Source organism: Aythya marila (genome assembly GCF_965140915.1).
Source record: "Aythya marila genome assembly, chromosome: 19".
Taxonomy (NCBI): domain Eukaryota; kingdom Metazoa; phylum Chordata; class Aves; order Anseriformes; family Anatidae; genus Aythya; species Aythya marila.
In genome coordinates this window covers 1,013,074-1,040,934 of record NC_139060.1, presented here as the reverse complement: position 1 = coordinate 1,040,934, position 27,861 = coordinate 1,013,074, and the positions used below count along the sequence as shown (strand labels likewise).

Here is a 27,861-nt window from a genome sequence, read left to right as displayed (position 1 = left end):
CCCCCCTCCTCTTCCAGTGTGATAATCCTTCTCATCTTAATAAAACTTCTAATCAAGTCACCTTCCACTTTGTGTGTGGTTGCAGAGCATTGGATACTGGAAACATCACTCTCACCTCTTAAAGACCTTGTAGAGACTTGTAATGGAAGGATTAAGAATGGTCAGAGCAAGGAGAGAACAGAAATGTGTGTGTAAAAGCACCAGAGGAGTAGGGGAATAAGGGTTAAACGGGTTAAAAGACAGGCATGAGCCAACAGCCGCAGGACTCCTATGTGTGATTTCATTCAAATGAGGAGGAGGAACTACCTGGGCAAGGATAAGTTGTCAGGAAGATGCAGAAGGAGGCTGAGCCATAAATACACGCATAAATCAAACATGAGTTTTCCTTAAAGCTGATGAGGTTTGAGGCAAAATGAGGTTGAGAAGACCTTCAGCCTGTGTCCACTTCCAAAGGATATAAAAGGTAAGCTCAAGCTGGGTTTGGTGCCAGCAGTGGAGGAGCCCACAGCCACAGTGAGGACTCACAAGCCAGCTCCTGAACTAACAGGTGAGCTGAAATTTATTGTAAAATAAAATCACTTTTCCCTTCTACAACATCTTACAGTGGGGTCTGTTGGAATTTCCCATGTCCTTCTCTGTTTGGTGCAGTGTTTCTTTTCTTCTTCCTGGACCTGATCCTTCCCACATCAGTGAGCTGGGCTGGAGGGGCTGTGGGACCTGGAGGACCATTGTGAACCCCCATGGTTGTGCCAGGCTTCTGGGGACAGGCTCCTTTATCCTCAGCTCCACCGTTGTTTTCCTAATATTGCTGCTCTCAAGGAAAGACCTGACTACGCACCAGGACTTTTGAGTTTGAGATAGTGTCATCCCCAGGAGAACTTTTGTGGGTGCTCTCCTCAGTTATTGCTGACCAGGTGGACGTGTCCAACCACCTTTCTCCTCTGTGTTTGTGCTTGCAGGCGCCTTCCCACAATGTTTGCTAACAAAAAGCTCTTCACCACATCCCTCCTCGGGGTCCTGGTCACACTCTCCATCATCGCCCTTGTTCTCAGCCTGGTGAAGATTGAAGATGTTGCCCTGCCACCCACGGTCAAGGTGAGGCCATAAGAGGGTCCCTCAGCAGCCACCCTGGGGAGGTGAGCAGAGACAAAGGCTAGTCTTCGGGGTTAGGAGTGAAGAGGGTGGTGGCACCTGTTGTGTATCAGCTGGGTGGGCATTTTACTTTCATTCTCAGCTGCAGGCAGAAGAAATACAGCCTGGGCATATGGGAGTCAGGTCACTGCATGCTGGGCTGCCTCTGGCTGGCTCCTGCCCTTCATCTGAGGCTGCGTCTCCATGCCCTGCCTGCGGGGCAGCAAGCACAGCCTTGGCTCCTGCATGGCGTTAAGAGCTTGCGAGCAGTGAGAAACAACTGACAGCAGGCTGGGGCCGGACTCCTTGCCAGGCAGCAGAGGGAAGCCTTCTCTGGAACCTGCTGCATGCTTGATGTGTTATGAAGAAGCGGGTGGGTAGGGCAGGGTCCCTCCATGTGGCCTTTGTCCCCTGGCAGCCTGGCATCTTGTTGAGGCTGCTGGAAGAGGGGTGCAGGGTCCCAGTGGAGCCAGAGTGCTTTTTGGGGAGGGTGATGTGGCTGGGTGTTCAGGGACAGGTGTGGCTCTGTGGGGCTGGGTGCAGCAGGGGGGGAACAGGGGGATGGGGAGCTGCTGGCCCCGAGGTGGGGCAGGGCAGATACAAAAGGCATTTAACAGAAAAAGAAAATAAGAAAGCATGAGGAAATCACCAAGAGAATGCTTGTGTGAGCTGGCATTGTTGAACAGAGCTCAGCAGAGGCAATTAAAAGCCCCTCAGGGAGAGATGCCATGCCATGCGCTGGCAGATGTGTCCTCCACTGCTGCACTCTGTCTGGGGTACATTCACCGCCTTGCAGTGGTGCTTTTGGGGCATCCTCAGGGCTGAGCACCCTGGCAGGGCCAGGGGCAGGCTGCTTCTCCCTCCAGCATGACATCTTGGTTGTTCCTTCCAGTACGGGATGGTGTTCGATGCAGGCTCATCCCACACCTCTCTGTTTGTCTACGAGTGGGACTCAGACAAGGAGAATGACACCGGTGTGGTCAGCCAGACCTTGTCCTGCGACGTCCAGGGTCAGTATCCCCTGGGCATGGGCTCACAGGGCAGGCGGGGTGACCTGCTCTCCTGCTCTTTGCCCAAGCCGGGCACCCCCTCTGCAGGCTGTCACTGCCGGCACGGTGTCACCTGGCTGCAGGCAGGGGGTCCATAACTCCACTGTGGCTTCACTCATGGCTGGGGGGCCCTCAGCACAAGGTAGTGCCCAAACACTTGGTGGGACTGAAGTGTCTTGACCCTGACAAAACACCTGTTGTTCCAAGAGGTGACAGATGACACTGCCCTATATCCTCCTGTTCCTTCAACTCTTTCCTATCAGCTTGTCCCAGCCTGACTCTCTTCCAGGGCCAGGCATATCAAGCTATGCCAACAATCCCCCAAAAGCCGGTGATTCCCTAAGGGAGTGCCTGGATAAAGCCCTGAAGGTCGTTCCTGCTGAGAAGCAGAGAGATGTCCCAGCTTACCTTGGAGCAACGGCAGGCATGAGGCTACTGAGGTACTGCTGTGGGGTACGGGGCTGACGGGGCAGAGGCACAGCATCGTCTCCTGCTCTCAGCTCTCCTGCTGCCTTGAGCCAGGCCATGAGGAGTGGGAGGTGCCAGACCAGTGGGGACACACAGGTGGCTGAGCTGTCCTGGGTGTTTGGTCTGGAGAGGCTGCTCAGAGATGCCCATTGGCAGCCTGGGACCCCACGGCCCAGGAGGGTTCTGCATCTGCCCAGATGAGCCTAGATGGATCGGTGCTGGTGAGAAACAGGGCAGAGGCAGGAGGCAAAGGGGTTTGTGGGTCCTGACCTTTCCCCATCCAGTATTAGCTCTCTTCAAACATCAACCTTCATTTCACAGTTTTTGCTTTTACGGTTGCACATTTCTAAAATTATTTCTGTGCCCTGGTAATCTGATCCCGTTCCAGGGAAGGAGCTGGGTCATAGCCTGAAGCTTACTCGCTTCAGAGAGCGAGCACAAACCCACAGTCCCAGGACACCTGCCCCACTCAGAGGTCTGAATCCAGCCTGGCACCTTCCCGACAGACCCCTGAGCTCAGCAGCCAGCTCTGGCTTTGGCAGGGGGTCAGTGGGTGGTCATATGTGACCCTCAGCAAGTAGCAAGTGACAGTGATCTGAGTGGTGCAGTGGACACACTGGAGGGAAAGGATGTCACCCAGAGGGAGCTGGACAAGCTCAAGAGGTGGTCCCATGTGTACAACATGCAGTTCAACAAGGCCAAATGCAAGGTTGTGCACCTGGGTTGGGGCAGTCCCAAGCACAAATACAGGCTGGGTGATGAGTGGATTGAGAGCAGCCCTTTGGAGGAGCGGGGGTACAGGTGGATGAAAAGCTAAACATGAGCCAGTAGTGTGAGCTTGTAGCCCAGAAAGCCAACTGTGTCCTGGGCTGCTACAACAGCAGCGTGGCCAGCAGGGCAAGGGAGGTGATTGCCCCCCTGCTCTGCTCTTGTGAGACCCCACCTGGAGCCCTGCGTTCAGCTCTGGGGCCCCCAGCACTAGAAGGACATGGACCTGCTGGAGTCCAGAGGAAGACATTAAGATGGTCAAGGGTCTGGAGCACCTCTCCTACAGAGGCAGGCTGAGAGAGTTGGGGTTGTTCAGCCTGGAGAAGAGAAGGCTCCAGGGTGACTTTATAGAGGCCTTCCAGTGCCTAAAGGGGGCTGCAGAAAAGCTGGGGAGGGACTCTTTGTCAAGGAGTGGAGGGCAAGAGGGAATGGCTTTAAACTAAAAAGGGTAGGTCTACATTAGATATAAGGAAGAAATTCTGTGCAATGAGGATGATGAGGCTCTGGCCCAGGCTGCCCAGAAGAGCTGTGGGTGCCCCATCCCTGGCTGTGCCTTGGGCCAGGCTGGATGGGGCTGAAGCCTGGTGGGAGGGGTCCCTGCCCATGGCAGGTGTTGGAACTGGATGGTCCTTTAAGGTCCTTTCCAACCTAAACCCTTCTATAGTACTATAATTGCATGATTTTCTGATGTCCTATGTTATGTATCACATTAGATGAGCTTGTTCTGAAGGTCCCCTCTGGCCTTCAACACCATGAAGATACTCGAGTAGCAAAGGGTGGCAAACCACTATGTGACTGGGATCAAGCTGCACTGGAAGGAAGAGGTCAATACGACTCTTAGATTTGTGATTCTGAGCCTAGATGGTGGGACAGCTAGGATTTAGGCAGCAGAAGCTGTGTGAACTGCTCCCACAAGTTATGTAGCAGGAAACAGCATTTCACACAATCTGCCTGTTGCAAAAAGCTCAAGTGAAAAGGCAAACTGTTTCTTGTGTTTCCTCTGCAGTACTGATGTAGTTGGGTATGGGTCCTGACCTTTGAATCCTTCTTAGGCTACGGAACAGCTCAGCTGCAGACCAGATCCTGGCCGAAATCACTAAAACCATGCAAGAGTACCCTGTGGCTTTCCGTGGGGCTCGGATCATTACAGGAGAAGAGGAGGGAGCTTATGGCTGGATCACCATCAATTACCTGCTGGAGTCCTTCACCAAGGTGGGAGACAGGCAAAACACCCACTCTTTTGATAGCACAGAAGGAAGGGTCTGAGTTAATGGCTTTCAGCAGTGGTCTGGAGGCAGCAGCCAGTTATCCTCTGACTTGCCCCCAGTGAAAGAGGCAAGAAATCAGGAATGGGGGTGTTCCTGGTAAAAACTGTGGGCACCATGTAGACATGGGGTCTCTTAGGGGTCATACAGCCCAACAGAGACAGTTTGCTCCTGACGAGATTTTCCCTCGATGCCCCAGGAAGGTGGCACTGGGAGGTCTGTGCTTGGGTTCCACATGTCACTCTGAAGGAGGCTGGAGCCAAACTTGCTTCCTGCCGTCCTCGCTCCCCGCACTGCCACAACTGCACACAGTGCCGGCTAACGGAGCCTTTCTGTCCTTCCCCTGGCTCTGATAGCCCACAGCCATCTCTCCAGAAGAGCAGAGGTCCACCCCCTCCAAGTCAGGTCCCCTGCAGCCCCCTGTGGGGCACAAGCGACCTTGAGCCCACTGAGTCCATGTCTTGACCATCAGACAGTTCAACCTCTGTTTTCTCCTGGCTCTGAGAAATGTCCAGGCTGGTTGAGCTGGGAAGGCAGTGGGACTTCATGCACAGAAAGAGACAGCTAAGACACCACTCCCATCACATTTAGTAACAAAACCCCACTGACTTAAAAGGATGACAATTTTGCTCAGGGCAAGTAATTACAGCCATATCCCACTCCTCTTCCTTTCCTGTTTGTCTTGGCAGTACTCCCCCAAAGCACACACATGGGTCCGTCCAGAGGCAGCCAACATTTTGGGGGCACTGGATCTTGGAGGAGCATCAACTCAGATCAGCTTTATCCCCAAAGGTTCAGTTATAAACTGGAATGAAACCTCCAGGTTTATGCTGTACGGGTATAACTACAACATCTACACACACAGCTACCTCTGCTACGGGCAGAACGAGATGGTGAAGCGCCTGGCAAAGGAGTTAATTCTGGTGAGAGGGGAACAGGGGGGTAATCAAACTACTCTTGGGATACCAAGCACAGGCTTGTTAACATATAAAAAAAGAAAAGATGATGCTTTTTCAGAGAGGCATCAGCAGGGACTGAGAGCAGGTACAGAAATGGGTAGGCAGGCGTGGGGAGGAGCATGTGAAGCACCAGAAGGGGAGGCTCAGGAAAAATCATCTGCCTGTATGCATCTGCCTTGCAGGAGGGTGCAGCAAAGGCAGGATCAGACTCTTCTCAGAGGTGCAAAGTGATATTGCCGCAAGCTGGAACGTGGGAGCTTCTGACCAGATGCAGAACTTTTTCACCCAAAAGGGTAGCCAAATATTGGAATAGGACCCAGAAATGCTGTGGAGTCACCACCCTTGGAGACATTCAAAACTTGTTGGGGCAAGGCTGTGACCAACCTGATCTGGTTGGTGATGCTTTAAGGAGGGGGCTGGCACAGAGTCTGATAGCTGCCCCCTAGCCCCAACTACTCTGTGAATGTGTGGGCCTGAGAAAAGACAACCAGAGACATTGCTCAGGACACTTTTGGAAGGTCAGAGGGGGAGAGGGTCTTCATGGAGTTGCACCTTGCCTGAGGTTTGTTCATGCTGCATAGCCAGGAAGGTCCTATGTGGTGTCCCTTGATGGGACTGGAGCTGGAGTAAGAGCTGGGGTAGAGAGGGTCTGTGTGTCCCAGACCATAGGGCAGCTCTCTGGGTCTGTGACATCTGTCTGCCTCCGTGGGAGGAGGGTATCATGCAGATTGGAGCTTCATAAAGCAGGGGGAAGAACTAGTGCTAAGCTCAGGCTGGGACTGCAGGCAGACAAGACCAGGATTAAACAGCGTGAGGGTCATTCCCTGCTGTGGAGGTGGGATATGCCTGCACCATGGTCCTGGAGGGAAGCCACCCGGCATGCCCACCAAGAGGTTTGGAGGAGGCTGAAGCCTTCAAATCACAGAATTTTGCTGTTCCCAGGAGTCATCCTCCAGCACAAGAGTCGAACATCCTTGCTACCCCAAAGACTACAGTGAAACCATCTCGCTGTCTTCCTTCCACACCAGCCCCTGCACCAATGCGAGTGACCCACGCCTGTCCCCCAGTGACAGAAATGTGACCCTGGAGGGCAGGGGCAATGCCAGCGGGTGCCTGGTTGCCATCAGGAAGCTCTTCAACTTCTCCGCGTGTGGCCAGAGCCAGGACTGCACCTTTGATGGCGTCTACCAGCCCCCCATCAGCGGGCAGTTCTTTGTAAGGCAAACCCTGTCCCCCCACCTGCCCAGCTGCACGTGTTCCCCGGGCACTACAGTATCAGGCTGTGCCTCGTGCCACTGTCACCTTCCCACAGCAACCACAGCAAGAAGCACCCACATTGCTGGTGCCTCAGGGCACACCAGGGCTTGCTGCTGGTGGGTTTTCCAGCCAGAGCTCCACATGGGACCATTTTAATAAGATGGGAGCTTAGTCAAAAATAAGTTTTCAGTAAAAAAAAAAAAAAAAAAGAGCAGGCACACAGAGCCCCAGCCATCATCTCTGCTGGGACAGGGACAGCAATGCTTAGGGCTGTGCAAGGGTGGGACAGACCTGGTGAAGCCACCCCTACAGGCAGTTGTGCTCGGAGGGAGACAGGGCAGCTCCCCCTGGGGGGTTCTCTCATGGTAACACATCAGCAATTGTACCTCTTGCCTTTCAGGCCTTTTCTGCTTTTTACTATAACTTCAAGTTTCTCAACCTGACCGAGGGGCAGTCGCTGGCTACCGTCAGGGAGACCATCGAGCGTTTCTGCACAAGGAGCTGGGAGGACGTATGTTCCTCATGATCGGAGCTGCTCTGGGACAGCTGCACAAGAAAATGGGTGGGGGGACTGCCCCAGGGAGAGGCTTCCTGATTGCTGAGCTGTGCCCTACACAGTGGAGCCATCCCTGGGCTCTGGGTGGGAGCCAGGACCATCCTGAAGCTACCTTCAGGGGCCCTTTTTGCCCATATAACACGGGGAAAGGGGCAGGTCAAAGCAGCATCATGTCCCCATCATCACGGGAGCTGGGATGGAGGTTGGGATGGAGACTTGGAGGAGGATGAGAGGATTCAGCTGCTGGGGAGGCGTCAAATGGGGATGAGTAAGGTCAAAAGGTGCGGTGGGACCACCACAGGGCAGAGAGCAGGAGCCCCTTGCACAAGGAGGCTGAAATGGGAGAATTTGGACTGAGAGAAACTCCATTCAGTATGTCTCTGTACTTTCATGTGAGGATTAAAACCTCCTCAAAGGAGTTGCCCTCTGTGGACAAAACCAAAACACCTGTATAGCCCTGAAGTCTCTCTGCATGCTGGTGGTTGTGGAGCCATTGCCCCTTGATTAGGGCATTGTCCCTGAATGGAAATGACTTGCAAATAACTTCCCTTACTCTCTAAACATCCCCTCCCAGCTTTCTTCTAGCTACCCTGAAGAGAACCCTGAGAGGCTGCCCAAATACTGCGCCAACGCCAACTACATCCTCACACTCCTCCTTGATGCCTACAAGTTCAACGAGAGCAGCTGGAACAACATTGTCTTCCAGATGAAGGTGAATGGCGAACCTGGCCAGTGGGTGGGGACAGGGGCAGCACAATGCTAACTCAGCGTCCCCTCTCCTCGTGCAGGCAGGGAGCGCCGATGTGGGCTGGACGCTGGGCTACATGCTGAACCTCACCAACATGATCCCGGCAGAGGCTCCGGGGCTGCTAAAGGGGCAGACTCCCTCCCTGTGGGCTGCGGCCATCGCCTTTATCACCCTCACACTGGCCTTGGGGCTCATTGCCCTGCTCCTGCTCTTGCGCGTGTAGGAACAGTAACCTCCAGGGCACAGAAGAACCAGTGGCTGCCCCATGGGACTGGCCCCAAACATGAGGAGAGGCACTGCAGGAGGTTTTCAGATCAGCCTACACGCCGCAGCCATGCCAATCTGCCTCCTCGCACCACCACGCCTGTTACAGGTCCGACCTGCACCCACCAGCCGGAGCGTGGGGCCGGGCAGAGCGAGCCGGGCCATGGAGGACCTGGGTGCCAGACCGTCATCCTGAGGCCACAGGCATGTGGCCAGGTGCTTCCTCCAGTGCTGGGTCTGACCATGGTCACCAATAGCCAGGAGGGTCCCTGCCAGGTCTGCCAGCCCGGGGGCATGCAAGGCTCTGTGGTGTCCCACCTGGCTCTCCTAAATACCCATTGTCTGGGCTCAGCTGATGGCCTTGGAGATGAAAGGCAAATTGAGCAATCCAGAGCCAAAAGGGTGGTCCATGCCTCTCCACGGGGTCCATCTCCTTTCCTCTCCCCTCCTCATCCCTCTCTTCCCTTCCATAATGGGATAAAGGGATCACCATTCCCAAGCGCCTTCCCAGACACCAGGCTGTCCCACCAGCACAAGTCCTGTGCACTCTGGGTGTCAGGCTGTGACTCCAGCAGGCTGCAAATTCTGCCTTGACCTGCACAGGGCACTGAACTGGGTCCTGCCCACAGCTGTGTCCTTGCCTTTGCCTTTGGTCCTGCTCACTCCTTATCTGCCCTGTGCATGATTCATTGTGTTATTTGCCGGCAGCACATTTGCCTCCCAGCAGCACAGAGCTGACATTTGCTGTTTCTGCAGAGAGGCAAGCACCCAACCACTCCTGTTATCCAGAAATAAACATTGCAAAAGTCAGCAAAGACGGAAATGCTTGTTGTATTGCTCCTGAGCCGATAAGATTTTATTGCTTCCATGTCCCAGGTAAGGGCTGGTTATGATGACAACAGGAACTCAGGGGAAAGGGGACAGAACGATTGCCCCAGCCACAGGAAGCAAAATCCATCCCCACAGCACCGCCCAGTGCTGCAGGGAGCAGGGTGCTCGCCCCACGCAGTGCCCACCAGACCTTGGGGGGGCACCAGGACAAGGACATCTTCCAAGAGCTGGGGTTCCCAAATCGCCTGGGTGCTGGAAAGGGCGAGATAGCTGCCTGGCACAGACACAGAGCACAAATGACAAAAGATGGACCTTGTGTGGGAAAACAGGGGGGCTGCTCCCATCTATTGTCAATCCAGACTTCAGTAAGGCCTTTGGCACTGTCCCCCATAAGATCCTCATAGAAGCTGTTGAAGTATGGGCTGGATGGGCAGACTGAGGTGGATTGAACAACCACACCCCTGGAGGGTCATTAGCAGAGTGCCCCAGGGGTCAGCTCTGGATCCAAACGTGTTTAACAACTTCGTTAATGATCTGGATGAAGGGGCAGAGCATACCTTCAGCGGGTGTACAGCCGGCACAAAATGGGGTGGCATTGCTGATGCACCAGAGGGCCCTGCTGCCAACCAGCGGGACCTCAACAGGCTGGAGAAATGGGCTGGTGGGATCCACCTGAGGTTCCCCAGGGAGAGAGGTGCAGAGTCCTTCCCCCCGGGAAGGAAAAAACACGGCCCCAGGACGTGCTGGGGGCACCCAGCTGAAAGCAGCCTGGCCAGAAGGGCCCTGCTGGGCACCAAGCTGACCCTGAGGCAGCAACCAGCCCTCCCTCGGGACAAAGAAGGCAGGGAATGGTGCCCTGGGCTGCATTAGGGAAAATAATACCCGCAGGTGGGGGGAGGTGATCCTTCCCCTCTTTCAGCACTACTGAGTCCACCCCCTGAGGGCTGGGTCCCACTCAGGACTCCCCAGAACAAGAGACCTGGAGCAAGTCCCCCAAAGGGCTATGGAAATAAGCAAAGACCTGGAACCCCTCTGCTGTGAGGAGAGGCCGAGAGAGCTGGGACTGCTCAGCCTGGGGAAGGGGAGGCTCAGGGGGGAACTCATCAGTGCCTAGAAATGCTTGGAGGGAGGCTGCAAAGTACAGAGGCAGGCTCTCGCCAGTGGTGCTCAGTGCCAGGACAAGAGGCAATGAGCACAAACTGGAGCACAAGAGGCTCCCTCTGAGCACCAGGCAGCCCTTCTGTGCCGTGCGGATGGTGGGACACTGTCACAGGCTGCCCAGAGAGGTTGTGGAGTCTCCAAAACTGCATGGACATGGTGCTGGGAAAGGAGGAGGCCTGCTGGAGCAGGGGTTGGATCAGAAGGACCCAGAGGTGCCTCCAGCCTCAGCCGTGCTGTGATTCTGTTACTCCCCACCTCACACAGCTTCCCAGACCTGGGCAGAGCCCAGGCCAACTTTCCCCCATGGCCCCAACATCCCTCTAGGTGGCACCTATGTCCCACCTGGGGTATCTGCTGTAGGTGGCAACCAGACCTGCGATGATCCTGTTGCTGCCAGACACCCCTTCTCTCTTCCTGGCCGCTCTGGTCATAGCTGCCCCTCATCACTACTGTTGCCAAGCCCCCAGTGCTGAGCCCTGCCCCACACAGCCATGCCCTTTCTCCTAGAGGTTTCTTCAACCAGCAGCAAGGGGAAAGAGAAACCACACAGCACACAGTTACAGGGTGTTGTTTTTTTTTAAGACCTGTTCTGCTTCCAGTTCACCAGGCCATGACACAGGTGCCCCACAAGTTCGCAGCCCTGGGACATGGGGCCCATTCCCCCACTGGCAGCTCCTTGCACAAGCTTGGCAGCAGGACCAGGTGGCTGCAACAGCCTCTGCAGCCAGCACTGCTAGAGGCTCTCATAACCGGAGTAGTTCTTCTGGTAGCACATAGCCACAAGCAGGCAGAAGGTGAGAACCAGCATGATGGCCAGCAAGACTGTGGCTACTATCCAGTTGCTTCTTGGGAGCCCTATGACATTCTGGGGGATCTCCGGGGGAATCATGTTGGTGAGATTGAGCATATAGCCCAGAGTCCAGCCCACATCTACATTTGAGACCTGTGCAGACAGAGAAGGAAGAGGGATGTGAAGGGCTGCAAAGTATCAGGCAAGCCTGGATGTGGGTGGTGGACTATGCCAACCAATCATCCCCAGTTCCCGCATCCAAGTGTGGCAGAGCAGGGTGGGCACAAGCGTGCAAGCTTAGTGAAGCAGCTGCGAGGTAAGGTGGCAGCCAGGCCCTTTCCCACCTGCTGGCAGAAGTGGATGTTGTGCCACGTCTTCTGGTTGAATTTGTAGCCTTGCAGCAGGAGGGTGAGGGTGTAGGAGCTGGTGGCGCAGGAGTCACGCAGGTGGGTCCTGTTTGCAGTGGGGAACTCCTTCTGCAGCTGTAGATGTGGAAGAGCAAAGGGAGGCAGCCAGTGGGGAAGGGCCCTGCAGTGCAATCAGGAGCAGCAGCTGTGAGGCTGCAGGCTGCACTCCCACGTCTCCCCCTGCCCAGAGATCTCTGTGCTCTTTCCAGCTCCCTCCAACTGCCCTTTTGTGCAGCAGGGGACAGACAGGCTGTGGCAGGCCCTCAAGCTGCCCAGTGTCCAGGCTGGGTGAAATACAGGCAGGGGCCAGCAGCAGCTAGGCAGGACCTTACCTTCTTCCAATTGCTGGTGCAGAATTTCCAGAGAGTGTCATTGGCTGAGCTCAGGGACTGCTCTCCAGTCAGGTTCAGAAAGTGAAGGCTGTAATAAAACCCTGAAAACGCCTGTGGGTGTTTATGACCAAAAGGAGCAGGTTAGTGAAGGGCCCAGGTTTTCCTGCCACCCTCCACTCTCACTCTGGGTGCTCTGTCGGTGTCCGTGGGGCAGACCACATAGGGTGCTGCCTGCTGACCAGCTTGAAGAGAGCCCTGAAGACTCTGGAAATACAGAATATGGTAGTCTGTTTGGCACACCAGTGAGCACCCTGCATGTCTCCATGCATCAGGAACACCCCAGCTTTCAAGGCATCCATTGTCACTGGCACTATTCACTTTCCTCCCACAACAGGCTTCCCAGAGCCTTGGCCAGCCTCTGGTGCCCCAAAGTCCCACACCCACACCACCACCGTGGGGCCAGAGGCTCCTTACAAAGAACTGTCCCCGCACAGGCGGCTGATAAACCCCGTTGAACCCGCACGTCCTGTTGGTCCCACAGCTGAAGTTGAAGAGTGTCTTCATGGCAGCACTGCACGCCGCCGGGTCCCCTGTCCCCGTTACCATGAGGACCTGTGTGGGGCTGGGTGTGCTCGGTGTGGGGACACAGGGACTGTTGTAGAGCTCTGCCATGGTGATGTTCTCCTGGTATCCCCTGGGGTAGCAGGGGTGCGATATGTGCTGGGAAGATAGGTTGCCCTGGAGAGAGAGAGAGGCATTAGCATCACTCTGGCACTGAGGATGAGGATGGAGAGAAGCAGGCCACAGACAGTGCCTGTTTCCACACCCAGACGCAGGCACCCTGCCATCATGCAGGCCCCACTGCTCATGAGGTCTCATCTAACACCATGCTATGAGGTGCAGGCACAGTGCTGTAGGCACAGCCAGAGTGTGCCATGTCCCAGTCAGGGATCAGCTACAGCAACAGCTGCATGCCCAGGGCCTTGGGGTTTTGTGCCCTGTGCTGAGTGTGCACCCATTTTGTCCCCATTCTTCCTTTGTAGTGTCACCAGACTCAGAGGCAGAGCCAAAGCTGAGAAACCACTTAATCAGAAATGCAATGCATGTTGATTTCTGTGTGCTAACATGCTCTGAATGTTGCCTTTTGCCCATTCTTGTTCCAAGCATCATGAACTGGCATTGAGACCTTGTCCCTCAGCCATGCTACAGACACGAGGGTTACCCTGAGCAGCAATGACACCTCCCTCCACTCTCCCAGCACCTGCCTCTGAAGACCAGCCTATTCAGACTCCTTCTCATAAACCCAAGTTATTCCCTACCAGACATATGCTAAAAAATCCCACTGTGTCTTCCCCAGCCTCGTGGCACCTAGTGGGTTCCCTCCTCCAGGACTCAACTCCTTCTAGCAGCTGTGACTGAGGCTGGGCTGGCACAGCCCCACCATCAGGACAGGGAAGGAGAGCGGGTGGGCAAAATGGCCCTGGGACAGGACCCCGGGCACCAGCTGCCTTGGCAGTGCCTGTGGTCAGGCACCAGGTGTCTGACTCCATCTGTTTCATTCCTGCCCTGATGTTGGGACACGCCTGAGGTGGCTCCTGTGAAGGTGTCCCCATTGCATCCGCTATCCTGACTGCTGCTTGCACAAAGGCACTGAGCCCCCTGGTCATAACACCCAGCACATGTTGCCTGCCCAGCTCAGTGAGATCAGGGCTTTGGCTGCAGAAGAACACAAGGCAGGAGGCAATTACCTGGTGTAAAGATGCCATCAGCCTCTTCAGGGCTTGCGTTTGTCCATAGCAGAGGTAGCTGTGGGTGTAAATGGAGTAGTTGGTCCCATACAGTCTGAGGAGAGCTCTTGTGTTGCTGTCATCTATGGTGGTCCCAGGAAGAAATGTGATCTGGGTGGAAGCCCCACCAAGGTCCAGAGCTCCAACGGTATCCTCCACTGGTGGGTGGATCCACTTGCCTGTGAAGGAATGCTGCCCCAAACCAAGACTCACTTACAGGGTGCACAGATCCAGTGCAGGGTGAGCGCAGGAGTATTGGCTTCCCAGCCCAAACTACAGCATGGCAGGGAGAGGGAACCCACAGTTCACTGGCCTCACAGCCTTTAGGGCTCTTCCAGACACTGTGGGGGCTGATGCAGCTCCAGATTTCCCCGTTTCACCTTCAAACAAGGACCGACCCCAGGGGACCCTGACCCGGGTGCCCAGAAATACTGAGGATGCTCCATCAAAGCAGGATCTCCCAGCACAGTGAGACCTTCCCTCCCTTCTGCCCTCTCACCATCCCACACCTTGATGAGTGTCTCCAGCAGGTAGTTAACGGTGATCCATCCAAAGGTGCCCTCGTCATTCCCTGTGAGGATCTGAGCTCCACGGAAGTCCACAGGGTACTCTCGAATGGCCTTGGTGACCTCAGCGAAGACCTGCTCAGCTTTTGTGCTGTTTTGCTCCCTGCCAAGGGAAGGAGGGAGAGCACGGTATGGGCAGAAAATGTGTAACAACAGGGTCACTGTTTCCCCACCACAAATGGGTCCACCAGAGATGCCAGCCAGGAGGGCAAAGTGTCCCTTCAACCTTGCAACATAACCCCTGAGCCCTTCCCATCACTATTAGCCCTGTCCCATTGCTGCTTTCACTGGAGAGCAGGCTTTGAGGGTTTGGGGCAGGGCTGTGGAGGTGCGTAGCCCCAGGCAGCGCCAGTACCTCAGCAGCCGCATGCCTGCTGTGGCCCCCAGGTAGACAGGGGTGTCCCGCTGCTGCTCTGCAGGGATGATCATCATGGCCTTGTCCAGGCAGGGCTTCAGGCTGGCTCCAGCCCCAGCGGGGTCATCTGCGTAGCTGGAGATGCCAGATCCTGCAAGAGAGCACCCCCTGACGGAGCCAGCCCAGGAGGGATGAGATAGCAGGGGACACGTCCACCCATCCTACTAGCCTAGGGAGCTCTCAGCCTCCCTGGCAATACTCAGAAGTCTCAGTCACTGCCCAAAACTCTGTGTTTTGGGCATACCTAAAAGACAGGTACTGACCCAAAGAGCAGCTGGGAAATACAAGCAGAAACTCAGCAGAGATACAGTAACATTTATCTGAAGAGCTCTTAGGAGGCCTTGTGGAAACATGTAGACACACTTTAAGTCATGAAAGAAACTGTAAAGAGATGGTATGGGAAGAGCTAAAGAATTGGTTGCACTGAAGAAGACTCCAGCTGTACACATCCAACACCCAAGGCCACAAGATGAAGCATAACACCTGGCTGCAAGACAAGACTGGTTCCACGAGCTGTGCTAACTGGGGGCCCAATTTCTTCCCCACCTCTGGGCAGCCTCTGGGCACCTCACACTGATATTCTAGGGCTCCCTAAACCACAGCCTCTCCCCCACAACAGTTTAGTTTGGTTCTTCTGGGCCATCTCCTCCTGGCACAGGACAGGCTGTAAGACTCAGGTCGCTCACCATGCTGCAGGAGTTAGGGACAGCAACCTGGGGCAGAGGGGCAGACCTGTTCTGGCACACTCACCATTCACGGTGCAGGTTTCCACCTGGCTGACAATGCCTGTGCCATTCTCCTTGTTCGCAGGCCACTGGTAGATGTAGAGAGCCGTGTGCGTGGAGCCAGCATCAAACACCATTCCGTACTGGGGAGGCAGAGGGGACACGAGGTGGCAACGTTTTGGGGGCTGCACCAACTCTCATGGGAAGTCTCGCTTCCTACGTGAACCCACCAGCAGCACCAGGCTGCACCCTCAGCCTCCCCTCCCCGATCCTGCTTCCCTTCTAAGCCCCAGACGTGGCCAGCCAAGGCAGACACCACAGAGCGAAGACAGGCAGGACGGCTGCAGGATGCGCGGAGCAGGGAGGCATCCCAACATGTGCTACAGAGCTCAGCCAGAGCTGCTGTCAGACCTGCAGCTGTGTCAGACCTCACAAAAATTCGTGATTTTTAACCGTCTGCAAAAGCCCATACGAGACGAGAGCAGAAAGCAGCAGGAGAGAGAGAAGGAAAGCCCCGCGCGGTCCAGAGGTCCGACAGCAGGGCACAGCCAGTGCCTGGGTGAGGACGGCGCAGTGCTGAGGAAGGCCGCCCTTCGCCTTCCCCTCCTCACCACGGAGATGGGACCACGGCGCGGGGCCCGGCCTGCCCGGCCCTGCCTCTGCGAAGCCCGGAAAAGCCGGGCCGGTCCCGGGCAGCCTCGCAAGCGGCAGTGCCGGGGCAGGAGCCGGGCCGAGCCGCGGAAGGGGCTGGCGGCCGCTCCTGGCACCGGGCACCTACTTGAGTCCTCGCGGGAAGGGCAGCGTCCCCGTCCGGGCCCAGCACCAGGAGGAAGACGGCCGCCACCAGCACCGCCAGCACGACCAGCGCCGCTGCCGAGCCCCAGCGCCCCGGCACGGCCCGGCACGGCCTCATGGCGCCCCCGACGGGCTCGGCGAGGCCGCCCCGGCCCACCCCGGGGCTCGGGAGCCGCGCGGCGCCTCGGGCGGGGCCCGCGGGCAAAGCGAAAGCGGCGGGGCCGCGGGCGGCCTGCGGGGGGGCTGAGGGGCCGGGGCCGTGGGGACGGGCAGGACCCTCAGCACGGGGACGGAGGGGACCGCGTGTGATCCGTGGGGACGGGCACTGGCCGCGGGGACGGACGTGCTCCTGGCTGCGGGGCTGGGTCCCTCGGCACGGGGCTGGGGCTGCCCGGCTGTGGGGGAATTGGGGCCCCGACTGGGAGAATGGGATGCTGGCCCTGGAGCCCAGCTGTGGGGACGGAGAGGACCCTGTGCACGGGGACTGGTCCCTGGCCGTGGAGACAGCTGGGTGCCTGGCTGTGGTGGCAGGTCGCTGGCAGTGGGGACAGGTTCTACTGTGTGTCCCTGGCCACGAGGATGGGTCCCCACCTGCTGGGTCCCTCACGTTTCTGCCCTGGGCAGCTCTGCAGCTGGGGTGCAGGGTGACAGGCTTGGCCCATGCCTTACCCTGCAGCGTGTTTATGCAGCAGGGGTGGGACAGGCATATCGGTGGGGCAGAAGCCCCTCTCCCAGATCTCAGCTGCTGTCTTTGTCCTGATGGCTTCCTCGAGGTGCAGAGGAGAGGGCTGGAGCTCTTGTGGGAGTCGTGGAGAGCTGAGCCCTGCCGAGCCCCGCCAGCACTGCCAGGCGTGCGTGGACCCAAACCACCCACAAAGGCGGAGATCTCCACGGCAGAGCCTCTCCTCCAGCAGCAAAGTGGTTAATGCCAGGTGCTGTCCTCACCTGGGCTCTCCAGCCTCAGCCCTGCTCTCTCCCGGACGAGCGCTCTCCTGGGCAGGTTGCTGATCTGGGGCCAAGGGGAGGGCCATACGGGGGACTCCGGGGCAGCCTTTGTCCCAGGCACTGAGCGCCACACTCCAGGTACGCGCTGACACCGAGGTGAGCGGCAGTCTGGCCCTGTGCCGGGAGCAGTGCAGGTGAGCTGCGGGCAGGGGAGGGGGCCGGGGCACCCCTCCATGAGGCTTTGCTGCAGGGGGCTGAGAGCTGCTGGGGTGCTCTGGCCAGCAGCAGAGCCAGACGCTGGGGATAAACAGATAAACACGTGCTGTGGGCTGGGAAGGTGAGCAGGAGGGCACTTGGTAGCTGCTCGAGGTGCCCACGGTACAGGGTGCAGAGGGGACGTGGAGGGCTCTGCTGAGCCCCCACACTGGTGGGAGGGATGGGAAGCAGGGACCATTCTGCCTGGCAGGGATGCTCCCAGCATGCGCGTTCACCCCCTTTCATATAACTTTAAGAACTTTTTGACATCCGAATCCCACATGTGGACAGTGGGGAAGTTTGATTTCCATTCTCCTGAGCAATACACAGTTTAGATCCAACAGTGCTTACAAGACTATTCTCCCTAATTCTGAGGCTCCCTTCCCTCCCTCCCTCCCTCCCTCCCTCCCTTCCCTTGAGGGACACTGCAAGATGCTGTCCTGCAGCTGTTGGCAGATCAGCTCTTTGTGTCTGGTCATACACAAACCGGTGCAAGAGCAGCCCAAGCAGTGTGCACAGCTGCAGACTTTCTGCATTCTGAAACATCTGGGCATTGGTGCTTGAGCCGTGCAGCAGCATGCCTCTTCCTTTGGTCTGGGGGCATCACCGCTTTTCTGTCCCTTCTGCTCGTGCCCCAAACCTGCTCCCTGAGAGCGCCGTGCCAGGTACAGCAGCAGATATGGGCACCTGGCCAGCCCTGAGGTGCCACTGAAAAACAGGGCAGATCCATCAGCTTCTCACATCCCTCCCTCCTTGTTTTCCACTTGCAGGGCTCCTTCCCCGTGCCTTGCTCTCATCCCCTGGCCTTGCAGGCTCAGCCTTTGGGTGTTGCCTGCTACTGAGAAAAAATGGAATTTAGTCCCTTCCAAGAACAGGTGGAGGTAGTTTCGCACCTGCTCCTGCACACAAGACCGTGCAATTTATTACCATCACACAGTGGCTGGGACAGGATTTTCCATGATGACTGCTGGGATAGGGACTTTTCTATTTGCTCTATAACCAGGAGAAGGGAAGGTACAGCCCAATAACACAGTTACACCTGTGTGGACTCCAGCAGGATTAATAGGACTGGAGATGTGACAATACAGGAATTCATCACCATCTGTTGTTACCATACAGGGCAGGGCTTTGGGGTATTGGATACGGTCTGATAAATGTTTCCTGTTTCATGATAAAGATTTCTGTGTCCCATGTGCCGTGACACAGAACAGAATAGAACAGCTGTCACCCATCATTATACATCTGATGTCACACAGGGCACTGGTCACCCTTGTTTGTCACTGGAGATGCTGACTGAAACAGGAATCAGCATCTCCTGTGACTTTGCCAAAGATCTTCTTCTCTCCTATTGAAACTGCTGATCTGGCCAGTCTGAAGGGTGAGGGAATTTTTTATGTGTTCTTGGGAGAACCGCATAGCCAAGTGCACACCCTGAGGTGCCCCCCAAAGCACCATTTGGGTTAGACCACTTCTCGATGTCCAGGGCTCTTGGGGAATCTATCACGTGGCTGCGATCTGGCTCGCAGCCCGATGCCACAGCTGGAGGTCAGCCTCGCTCCCTGCCGGCACGCTGCGTGTGCTGGTGCTGCGGAGCAAGCTGATGCAGGAGGAGGCGGGAGAGCTGTGTGTGTAGAAAAGCATACCTGGGGTGGCCTCAGGGTGGTGAGCATGTGAACGTGTCACCTGCTGTGTGCTGAGGCTGCTGTGGAGAACCAGGCCCTTGGGCTTTGCTTCTCTGCCGCAATTTCTTACTGGTGCCTCAGGGCTGATTCTGCCAGGAGCTGAGCTCTGGCCAGGCGAGGGGAGACATAAAGCCCAATCCATTTCCCAAGGGCTCCACAGTGCCTCGCTGGCCTTGTCTTCTTGTGACCATCAGCATGCCAGCTTGGCCAGCTAGGCTGCGTGTGCCCAGATCAGAGGGAGCTTTCTGCCTCTGGCACCCTTCAAGGGCTGCAGGAAAAGTTTGGGCATCGATCGCCTGCAAGCCCAGACACCACCCCTGTGTGTCTGCTTTCCTGCTGCAGAATCGCCAAGAGCCAAAAGGAGCTGGAGCAGGCAGAAGACATGTTGATGGAGATGCTGTTCCCCTGCATGGAGAGGGATCCTAGGGAAGTCTGAGACTGTTGAGCAGAATCCCCATCACTGGAGGTTTTCAAGATGCACTTTGACAGGGTGCTAGATAATCTCATTTAGGCTCCCTTTCCCACAAAATTTGGGGAAATTTGGCCCTGATGATCTTTTCAGGTCCCTTCCATCTGGACTGTTCTATTTTATGTGACCTGATGGTCCCAAGTCTGTGGGATGGATTGTGTGAGGATGCAGGCTATGATGGCAGCACGTGGGTGCCAGAGGGATGCAGCTCGGCACCCCAGAGGGGACAGCCCCACTGGGAACCTAACAGGGCATGGTCCTGCTGCCAGCCTGGGTCTCGTGTTAGCCACTTCCCTACTGCTGCTGCTGGAAAGGGAGATCCTCACCTTCCACCCAGTTTGAGTAGTGCCTAACTTGAAAAAGTCTATCTGAAAATCCCCCAGGGAGGCAGGGCTCAGAAGGACAGGGTGTCTTGGTGAGACTGCCAGGGGCCTCCCATAAGAGCAGCTGGACACTGCAGAATGGGGCCATGAAGATGGAGCCCCTCTGCTGTGAGGAGAGGCTGAGAGAGCTGGGACTGCTCAGCCTGGAGAAGGGGAGGCTCAGGCTAGATCACATCAGTGCCTAGAAATGCTTGGAGGGAGACCACAGAGGACAGAGGTAGGCTCTCATCAGTGGTGGTCAGTGCCAGGACAAGATGCAGTGGGCACAACCTGGAGCACAGGAGTGTTCCAGCCTCCCCTGAACACCAGGCAGCACTGCTGTGTTGTGCAGGTAACAGGGCACTGACACAGGTGAGGCCCAGAGAGGTTGTGGAGTTCCCTTCTTGGAGATCTTCAGGAGCCTCTCAGACGTGGTGCTGGGCATCCTGCTCTGGGTGGCCCTGCTGGGGTAGGGCTTGGATCAGAGGGACCCAGAGGTGCCTCCAGCCTCAGCTGTGCTGTGACTCTGTGATTCTGAGAATGGCTTCCAGCCCTTGTTCAGTACATGGGAGAAGCTCTATCTTGACAGGTCCCATCTCCATCTGCATTTCAAAACTGGCCATGCAAATGCAAATGTGCTAATTTGGGGGTTGGGGCTGTTCTTGCAGGTTGGAGGAGGAATGGAGTACAAAGCCAAGGTCATTGCAGGTCTCATAGCAGCCACCTGTGTCTTCAGTATCATTGCCCTCATACTGAGTGCCGTAAATGTGAAGGATGTTTTTCTGCCTCCCAGCAATAAGGTAAGGTCCTTGGCAGGAGCTCAGCTACCTGCTCTCACTTGTGTGTTGGCTAACCCTTGGTAGGAGATTTTCCCCATCCTTCAGGCAGGCTGTGCTGTTTATCACCAAGATGGAGACAAATGGCCATGCAGGCTGGCATGCCATGTAGGTGTGCCACGGTTTTCTTGCTGACAGCACATGCAGTCCTTTCCTCGCAGAGCACCAAGATACCTTCCTTGCTGGCTCCCAGGGCTTGTGATGGAGCCTTGTCTCCGATACAGCTGGTGACTGGAATGTCACCTTTTGCCTGCTCTGTTGGTGCTTTTTGCTTTGCCACTTGAGTTCCCCATGCCCACAGGGAGCTCTGCCAGCTCTCCTGCAGCAATCAGAGCTCTGCAGCCAGCTGAAGGTGCTCTGCACCCCCTGTCACCTTGTGTCCCCTCTGCCTCCCCAGTACGGAATGGTGTTTGATGCTGGCTCCACGCACACGGCTCTCTACATCTACCAGTGGCCTGCGAACAAGGAGAATGGCACAGGCATTGTCAGCCAGGTGGAAACCTGCACCGTGAATGGTGAGTGTGCCAGAACAGGTCTGCCCTCTGCCCAGCCTCTGCTCTGCCTGGGGACGCTGCAGCTGATGGGTCCTGGTGCCCGACAGTGGTGGCTGTTGTGGGTAGGGCCAGGTAGATGGTACAATGAGCTGGGCTGGGACTGGCAAAGGCCAGTCCCAGCTAGGGGACTGGCTAGGGGACAGTGCCTGGGCAAGGGGGCGAGAGGTTGCAGAGCCTGCCCTGATGTCAAATCAAGGCTCTGTGGCTGCAGTGTGGCAGTTACTGGTTAACTGCTCCAAAGCAAAGGTCTGGTGGAGGGCAAAGAGTAAGGGAGAGGGCAATTGGGCTAGTGACAATACTGTAATGCAGAACTCAGGGGAAGGTAAATAGTGATATTAACCATCCCCACCCACCACAGGACCATGCTGGGTGCTCAGTTCTGGCATCAGCCTCTAAAAATAGAAAGATTTTGTTTGCACTGAGCTGCGCACAGAGCACCTCCATGTGTGCGTATCAGCTCCGCACGTCCTCCCAGCAGGACAAATGAGAGCTTCCCCCTCCCCTGGGGAGATAAGGAACCATGATGTTTGTTAACCAAGTGGGACTGCGGGACTAGATGGCTATGTTCCTCCTGTTTGGCCTCGCTGGGACTAAGCATGCACTCAGCATCACAAGAGCTCACCACCTGTCTCTGCAGATGCCGTGGCCGTGGCACATGTGCCACCTCCAGGCAAAGCAGCTCTGAGCAGTGCCCTTCTGGGGACACCCTAGGCAAGGGCATGCCTGATCTGGGTACACAGAGAAAAAACCTGGGGGCTTCTAGGCTGTCTGGGTGGATATGTCGCCCATTGTCCTGTCACATCGCTCCTGGGCTGGCTCCGTCAGGGGGTGCTCTCTTGCAGGATCTGGCATCTCCAGCTACGCAGATGACCCCGCTGGGGCTGGAGCCAGCCTGAAGCCCTGCCTGGACAAGGCCATGACGATCATCCCTGCAGAGCAGCAGCGGGACACCCCCGCCTACCTGGGGGCCACAGCGGGCATGCGGCTGCTGAGGTACTGGCGCTGCCCCACCACACGTTACTGAATCTTAGCTGGTGCAAGAGGCTGGGATGCAGAGGCAGGGGGTTGGGGGCTGCTGCCCAGACAGACCATGGCAATGAGCAGAGCATCCATTTCTGCAGCCTGCTGGGGGTGTCCAACAGACATGACTCACTGTGCCCATGGGGAAAACCCCACAGCCCACACCAGCAGCAGTATGACAGTGCCCTGAAGGAGGAGGAACATCCTTTACCAGACTTAGAATCACAGAATCACAAAATGGTTTCAGTTGGAAGGGACCTTTAACAAACACCAACCCTGTGCCATAGGGGGGACACCTCCCACCAGACCAGGTTACTCAAAGCCCTGCCCAACCTGGCCTTGAGCACTTTCAGCAAGGGGGCATCCACAACTTCTCTGGGAAACCAGTTCCAGTGTCTTTTCCTTACATCAAATCTGTATCTACCCTCTTTCAGTTTAAAACCATTGCCCCTTGTCCTGTCACTGCAGTCCCTGGTATAAAGTCTTCCTCCAAATTTCTGATAAGCCCTCTTCATATAATGAAAGGCCGCTTTAGTCTCTCCAGAGCTTTCTCTTCTCCAGGCTGAATGACCCCAACTGTTTCAGCCTTTCTTCATGTGAGAGGTGTTCCAGCCTTGTATTTACCATTCCATCTGCTCAGGCAGAGCCTGCGGGCAGCATTTTTAGGCGGACTCCCAATGCATCAGTTTAGTGATTTGGTGGCTTGAAGAAGAGACAGCCCACAGGTAGAGCAGTGGATGGATGGGGCATGTACCCTCTCTCCAAGTAGTTCCATTACTTTGCAGAAGACAGCAGCTTTTTAACTGTTAGCTCTGCCCTGAAAACTCCCCAGCAGTCGCCTCCTTCAATGTGTGGGGTTTATCTCCTTCTGCAGGGAGCAAAACAGCACAAAAGCTGAGCAGGTCTTCACTGAAGTCACCAAGGCCATTCGAGAGTACCCCGTGGACTTCCGTGGAGCTCAGATCCTCACAGGAAATGAGGAAGGCTCCTTTGGCTGGATCACCGTCAACTACCTGCTGGATACGCTCATCAAGGTGCAGGCCAGAGGAGGGGGCATGGGGGTTATGCAGCCTGTATATCCCTGTCTGAATTATGGCCAGGTTTCTTTATTCTCAGAGAAGAGAAAAATGTTTTTAGGGCAATAGTTACCCAAACAAATGTAGCCTGTTGTTGTGAACTGCACCTTTGACTCTACTGACATGATTAACTCAGAGGCAGGAGGATCTTCTGTCCAGCTCAGCCCAGCTATGCTTTCCCTCCTCAAAGTCCCTGGATCCAAGCTGATGTGCAGTAGCCAAGGGGCTGGACCTCAACGCTACATGGAGATCTAAGTGGGTTGAGGAGGACATGGGCAGTGAGGGGTTAAACAGGGACACAGAGTGTGGCACCTCTCTCTGGGGTTTTTAAACCACAAAACCTTGAGGGAAGAGACTGGGACTATGATTTCCTTCAATTCACACTAACACCTGCCATTTTATGGGGCTAGTTTTCCTTTGCAGAAAAATGGGAACATCCGCAGGGCACAGAGGTTCTGGGAGCTCTGGACCTTGGAGGTGCCTCAACACAAATAACCTTCCAGCCCGGAGTCACCATTGAGGACAAAAACACATCTGTGCTCTTCAGGCTGTATGGCACCAACTACTCCCTCTACACCCACAGCTACCTGTGCTATGGGCAGACACAGGCCTTGAAGATGCTAATGGCAGCTCTCCACCAGGTATCGCAGCCACTGGTAAACAGGATCTGAACCTTTTCCCATTGCCTTGAAAAATATCTTCCAAGAGTTTTGGATGTGTGTCAGGGAACAGAGGTTTCACAAATTCAAGAACCTGGGAAAGGCTTAGACTTTATGTACTGAATGAAAAAAAATCTCAGATTTAGGTGGAAGGTGGTGTTGGTTCCCTGCAAGGGCTCCCTTCTGCCCCTTTATCATCCTGTAAGGGCATTTTTTGTCATTTCCCTAGCCCAGCTGTATCTTTAGGTTCTTCCCTGTTCCCACTGATAGGGGCATGAGATATTTCCTTGCCTGGGTGGTTTCCAGGTGTCAGCTTCATTTTATCTCTGGTGATTCAAAATGCCACCAGGTTCTAAAGGCCACTAAACAATACATGCAACATCCAGGTAGCAGAGGACAGGGAGTCCAGTCACCCACAGACATGATCTGGCACCTCCTGGCTAGGATTTTCAAGCCTTCAGTCTTTGTGCTCTTAAATAAGAGAGCAGCTGGGGTGGGGAGCTGAGTCTCCTCATGACTCAGTGCAGACATGGTCACTGTTAATGGGGATTAAATTCATTTGCCTCCTTGACTTCTGCCCCAAAGAGGATTCCCAACACCCTCTCCTGCGCACTGCTCCACCACTAACCAGCATCCTCCCCCCTCACTTCCCGTGGAGGTCACAGCCCAATCCCATTAGAGATGGAGATGCTTGAGAAGTGTGCAGATAGAACACACCTTCAGTCCTTCCTGGGTTAGGGCCTGCGAGTTGCTGTGGGGACAAACCAGATGCCAAGAACAACCTTTCTGCACAGGCAGAGTGCACACACTGCACTCAGGAGCAGGTTTCAGCCTCACAGGGAGGCAGTAGCTGGCAGTGGCACTGCCACTCCAGCCCAGCTCAACAGCAGGGTCAACAGCAGGACCAGGAAAAGTCATGGGCAGGTTAAAGTTACCCAAAGGATGGATTCTGCTTCTCCTCAAATCCTAGGAGGGGAGAAATCAGACCCTAGGAGGGTCTAGATCCTGCTTTCTGGGAAGATGTAAGTGCAGGCTGAGCTGTGGGGTAGGGTATCACTGGCATCCTCCACCGAGCACTGGTAATGCCTCTCTCTCTCTCTCCAGGGCAACCTATCTTCCCGGCACATATTGCACCCCTGCTACCCCAGGGGATACCAGGAGAACATCACCATGGCAGAGCTCTACAACAGTCCCTGTGTCCCCACACCGAGCACACCCAGCCCCACACAGGTCCTCATGGTAACGGGGACAGGGGACCCGGCGGCGTGCAGTGCTGCCATGAAGACACTCTTCAACTTCAGCTGTGGGACCAACAGGACGTGCGGGTTCAACGGGGTTTATCAGCCGCCTGTGCGGGGACAGTTCTTTGTAAGGAGCCTCCGGCCCCACGGTGGTGGTGTGGGGAGGATGGAGGGTGGGAGTCTCCTCTACTGCTGGTTGTGGGAGGGGGTAAGGAGAGAGGGGTCTCCGAAGCCAGTCCCATCTGCAAACCTCTCCCCCTAACGTGAGAAGTGGCTTCTGTTTTTTGCAAAGTCCCAGCCCTGTCTGAGAGAAGTGGGAAGATCTTGTTCTCAGGGAACCAGTCTGAGTTGGCCAGGCTTCCACGTGCAAGCAGCAGTCCCAGGGCTCATCCACCGGCTCCTAGTCTTTGTGGTAGACCATCAAGTGGGTGCTGGATGCAGATCCCCAGGGATTACATGGAAATCCGTCTGTCCTCAGGCAGAAGGTCCCCTGGGCCAGGCCTTACGCTAGGATTTGGCCCAAGAAGTCACAGTGAGATGTTCTGCCACAGGCTCAGCCAGCCCTCCTGATCTCCTGTCATCCCACTCCTGTGGGACAGGGATGGCAGTGCTGACCCCAGCACAGAGAGGCTGTGAGAAGAAGCCTTCCTTTGGGTGAGGAGGGAGATGTAATTTTCACCATCATCCCTTCTTCCTCAGGCATTTGCTGGGTTCTACTATGCCTTCCACTTCCTGAACCTGACCAGCCAACAGTCTTTAACCCATGTCAACACCACGGTTCAGGCCTTCTGCAACAAGACCTGGCAAGAGGTGAGAGCCCTGTACAGGGCAGCAAGGAGCCCTGCATCTGCCCTGTCCCAAAGCTCTGCCCAGAAAGCACATGCCCTGCTGTTCCCTGGGCCAGGGGTTTCTGAACATCTCTTTCATTCCTCATTGCACCATGTCCCCTGACGACCCCGCAGCTGGTAGAGACCTTCCCTCAGGATGAACACCTACAGACATATTGCTCTGCAGCGACTTATATCTTGACACTGCTGGTTGATGGCTACAAGTTCGATGAACATACATGGAGCAGCATCCACTTCACACAGAAGGTAAAAGCCCTGTGGGGCATCAGGAATGGACAGGAGGCTGTGGCCACATCTTTACCCTGGCTTGAGGACACATTTAACAGCAGCAGCCCTGGAGTCCCCTGACCCAGAAACATGTCTCAAAAACTGCCTTATGCCTGTCACCCAGGCACCCAGCACAGCTTCAGTCACTTCTGCCTGCCCCCAAATCTCTGCCCCCAGCTCTTAGGTACTCTGGTGTGGATGTAAGCTAATTTTAAGGGGGGCAGAGGGATGCAGAGTAGGATTTGGCCGCTTTGATCTCTGATTTTGGCTAGAACTCACACAAGCATCAGAGAGGCGATGGTGGTCCCATGACCTATGTAAAACTGAACATGTCCAAATTCAAAGGATTGTAGAGGAAGGAAGACAGAGGTACATCTGGACTAGAGCAATCATCCATCCAGCTGCCCTTTAGCCCTCGAGAAAGGGGCAAAGCAAAGCTCTCAGTGTAAATGGTGCTGCCAAGGCTTGCCCCTGCCAGGTCTGTGTACGAAATCACAGCTGGGGCAGCTCCTGGGAGAGGCAACCACCAGTCCCTTACACCAAAGCAAGGAGAGTCCTTTACTACCTGGGAGAGGCACATTTTGATGATCTCCTCTGCTCTGTCTCCTCAGGCAGGAAACGCAGACATTGGCTGGACACTGGGCTTCATGCTGAACCTCACCAACATGATACCCACGGAGCCTCTGGAACACCTCAAGGGGCACCAGCCCAGTCTGTGGGCAGGTGCCATCTCCTTCATTGTGCTGGCCATAGTTGCAGGCCTGTTGGCAATTCTCCTTCAGTGTTTCTGGAAATCCAAGTAGCTCCCAGTATCTAAGCTAGGGGCACCCTACCCACTAAACCAGACAGGGAAAGTTGTGCATGAGAAGGTGGAAGGGGAAGACAGTGAAGGGCATTAGACTCACCTCCACTGCTCTGGAGGCTCACTTGAACAACCTCTGTAAAGACATCAAGGATGGCAAAGGCATCTTGAGCTCCCTACGCACCTCTAAGAGGAAGAAATGCCTGAATCCAGGAATGTCTTCAATCAGGCTGACAAAGGCCAACCGAGACAAGGTGGTTAGAAGATGAAGCCATATAAATTCAAACTAGAAATAAACCTCTTTTTGTTTTTCAAACACAAGGGTTGCTAACCAGCCTAGCAGAGTTTCCATCCATTCCAGTCCTCGTGGGTGGCTCTCCCAGCAGCCAGCCAGCTGCAGCCATGGGAGGCAATGGGTGCTGGAGAGCAGTGGTGACCGCTTAAACCCTAAGGAGGACTGACATTTTCTGTATCTTGCCCTGTGCAAGATGTGCAAGATTTTTGTAGCATGTGACAGAAAATCTTTCCAAGGACAGACTGACTGACAGCTGTCCTTAAGATATTTACTGGC

General features: G+C 55.6%; 3 protein-coding genes across 5 annotated transcripts; 2 read left to right on the top strand and 1 right to left on the bottom strand.

The window, feature by feature from the left end:
• The first annotated feature begins 453 nt into the window (after window positions 1–453).
• Window positions 454–8,548, top strand: LOC309885735 (ectonucleoside triphosphate diphosphohydrolase 8-like). The gene is made up of 10 exons (XM_082775991.1): window positions 454–547; window positions 960–1,095; window positions 2,024–2,141; window positions 2,470–2,620; window positions 4,469–4,628; window positions 5,371–5,604; window positions 6,583–6,855; window positions 7,298–7,408; window positions 8,028–8,165; window positions 8,242–8,548. The coding sequence occupies exons 2-10, from the start codon at window positions 973–975 to the stop codon at window positions 8,422–8,424; spliced, it is 1,491 nt and encodes a 496-aa protein (XP_082632117.1). The 5' UTR covers window positions 454–547; window positions 960–972; the 3' UTR covers window positions 8,425–8,548.
• A 2,477-nt stretch (window positions 8,549–11,025) lies between these two features.
• LOC309885576 (ectonucleoside triphosphate diphosphohydrolase 8-like) lies at window positions 11,026–16,539 on the bottom strand. Of its 2 annotated transcripts, none has more exons than XM_082775674.1 (9): window positions 16,258–16,539; window positions 15,505–15,622; window positions 14,695–14,845; window positions 14,283–14,442; window positions 13,735–13,965; window positions 12,461–12,724; window positions 11,987–12,097; window positions 11,592–11,729; window positions 11,026–11,400 (listed from the first exon to the last, which is right to left on the bottom strand). In XM_082775674.1, the coding sequence occupies exons 1-9, from the start codon at window positions 16,390–16,392 to the stop codon at window positions 11,191–11,193; spliced, it is 1,518 nt and encodes a 505-aa protein (XP_082631800.1). In that variant the 5' UTR covers window positions 16,393–16,539; the 3' UTR covers window positions 11,026–11,190. The 2 variants fall into 2 exon arrangements, 1 of the variants encoding a protein (XP_082631800.1); XR_014318823.1 differs by having other exon boundaries at window positions 11,265–11,400; window positions 11,592–11,775.
• A 239-nt stretch (window positions 16,540–16,778) lies between these two features.
• Window positions 16,779–27,860, top strand: ENTPD8 (ectonucleoside triphosphate diphosphohydrolase 8). Of its 2 annotated transcripts, none has more exons than XM_082775677.1 (10): window positions 16,779–17,413; window positions 20,656–20,787; window positions 21,221–21,338; window positions 22,220–22,370; window positions 23,272–23,431; window positions 23,884–24,114; window positions 25,237–25,500; window positions 26,073–26,183; window positions 26,336–26,467; window positions 27,100–27,860. In XM_082775677.1, the coding sequence occupies exons 2-10, from the start codon at window positions 20,668–20,670 to the stop codon at window positions 27,289–27,291; spliced, it is 1,479 nt and encodes a 492-aa protein (XP_082631803.1). In that variant the 5' UTR covers window positions 16,779–17,413; window positions 20,656–20,667; the 3' UTR covers window positions 27,292–27,860. The 2 variants fall into 2 exon arrangements, with proteins under 2 accessions (XP_082631803.1, XP_082631802.1); XM_082775676.1 differs by having other exon boundaries at window positions 23,884–24,129.
• Window position 27,861: the final 1 nt, after the last annotated feature.

Excerpts from the sequence above, each read along its gene's own strand:
- LOC309885735 (XM_082775991.1), top strand. The coding sequence starts at position 973 with ATGTTTGCTAACAAAAAGCTCTTCACCACATCCCTCCTCGGGGTCCTG. Across the intron at positions 5,605-6,582 it reads TGGCAAAGGAGTTAATTCTG|GAGTCATCCTCCAGCACAAG; the intron begins GTGAGAGGGGAA and ends TGCTGTTCCCAG. Across the intron at positions 7,409-8,027 it reads GCACAAGGAGCTGGGAGGAC|CTTTCTTCTAGCTACCCTGA; the intron begins GTATGTTCCTCA and ends ATCCCCTCCCAG.
- LOC309885576 (XM_082775674.1), bottom strand. The coding sequence starts at position 16,392 with ATGAGGCCGTGCCGGGCCGTGCCGGGGCGCTGGGGCTCGGCAGCGGCG. Across the intron at positions 13,966-14,282 it reads TGCTGGAGACACTCATCAAG|CATTCCTTCACAGGCAAGTG; the intron begins GTGTGGGATGGT and ends GGTTTGGGGCAG. Across the intron at positions 12,725-13,734 it reads TGATGGCATCTTTACACCAG|GGCAACCTATCTTCCCAGCA; the intron begins GTAATTGCCTCC and ends CTCTCTCTCCAG.
- ENTPD8 (XM_082775676.1), top strand. The coding sequence starts at position 20,668 with ATGGAGTACAAAGCCAAGGTCATTGCAGGTCTCATAGCAGCCACCTGT. Across the intron at positions 23,432-23,883 it reads TGCTGGATACGCTCATCAAG|TTTTCCTTTGCAGAAAAATG; the intron begins GTGCAGGCCAGA and ends TTATGGGGCTAG. Across the intron at positions 26,184-26,335 it reads GCAACAAGACCTGGCAAGAG|CTGGTAGAGACCTTCCCTCA; the intron begins GTGAGAGCCCTG and ends ACGACCCCGCAG.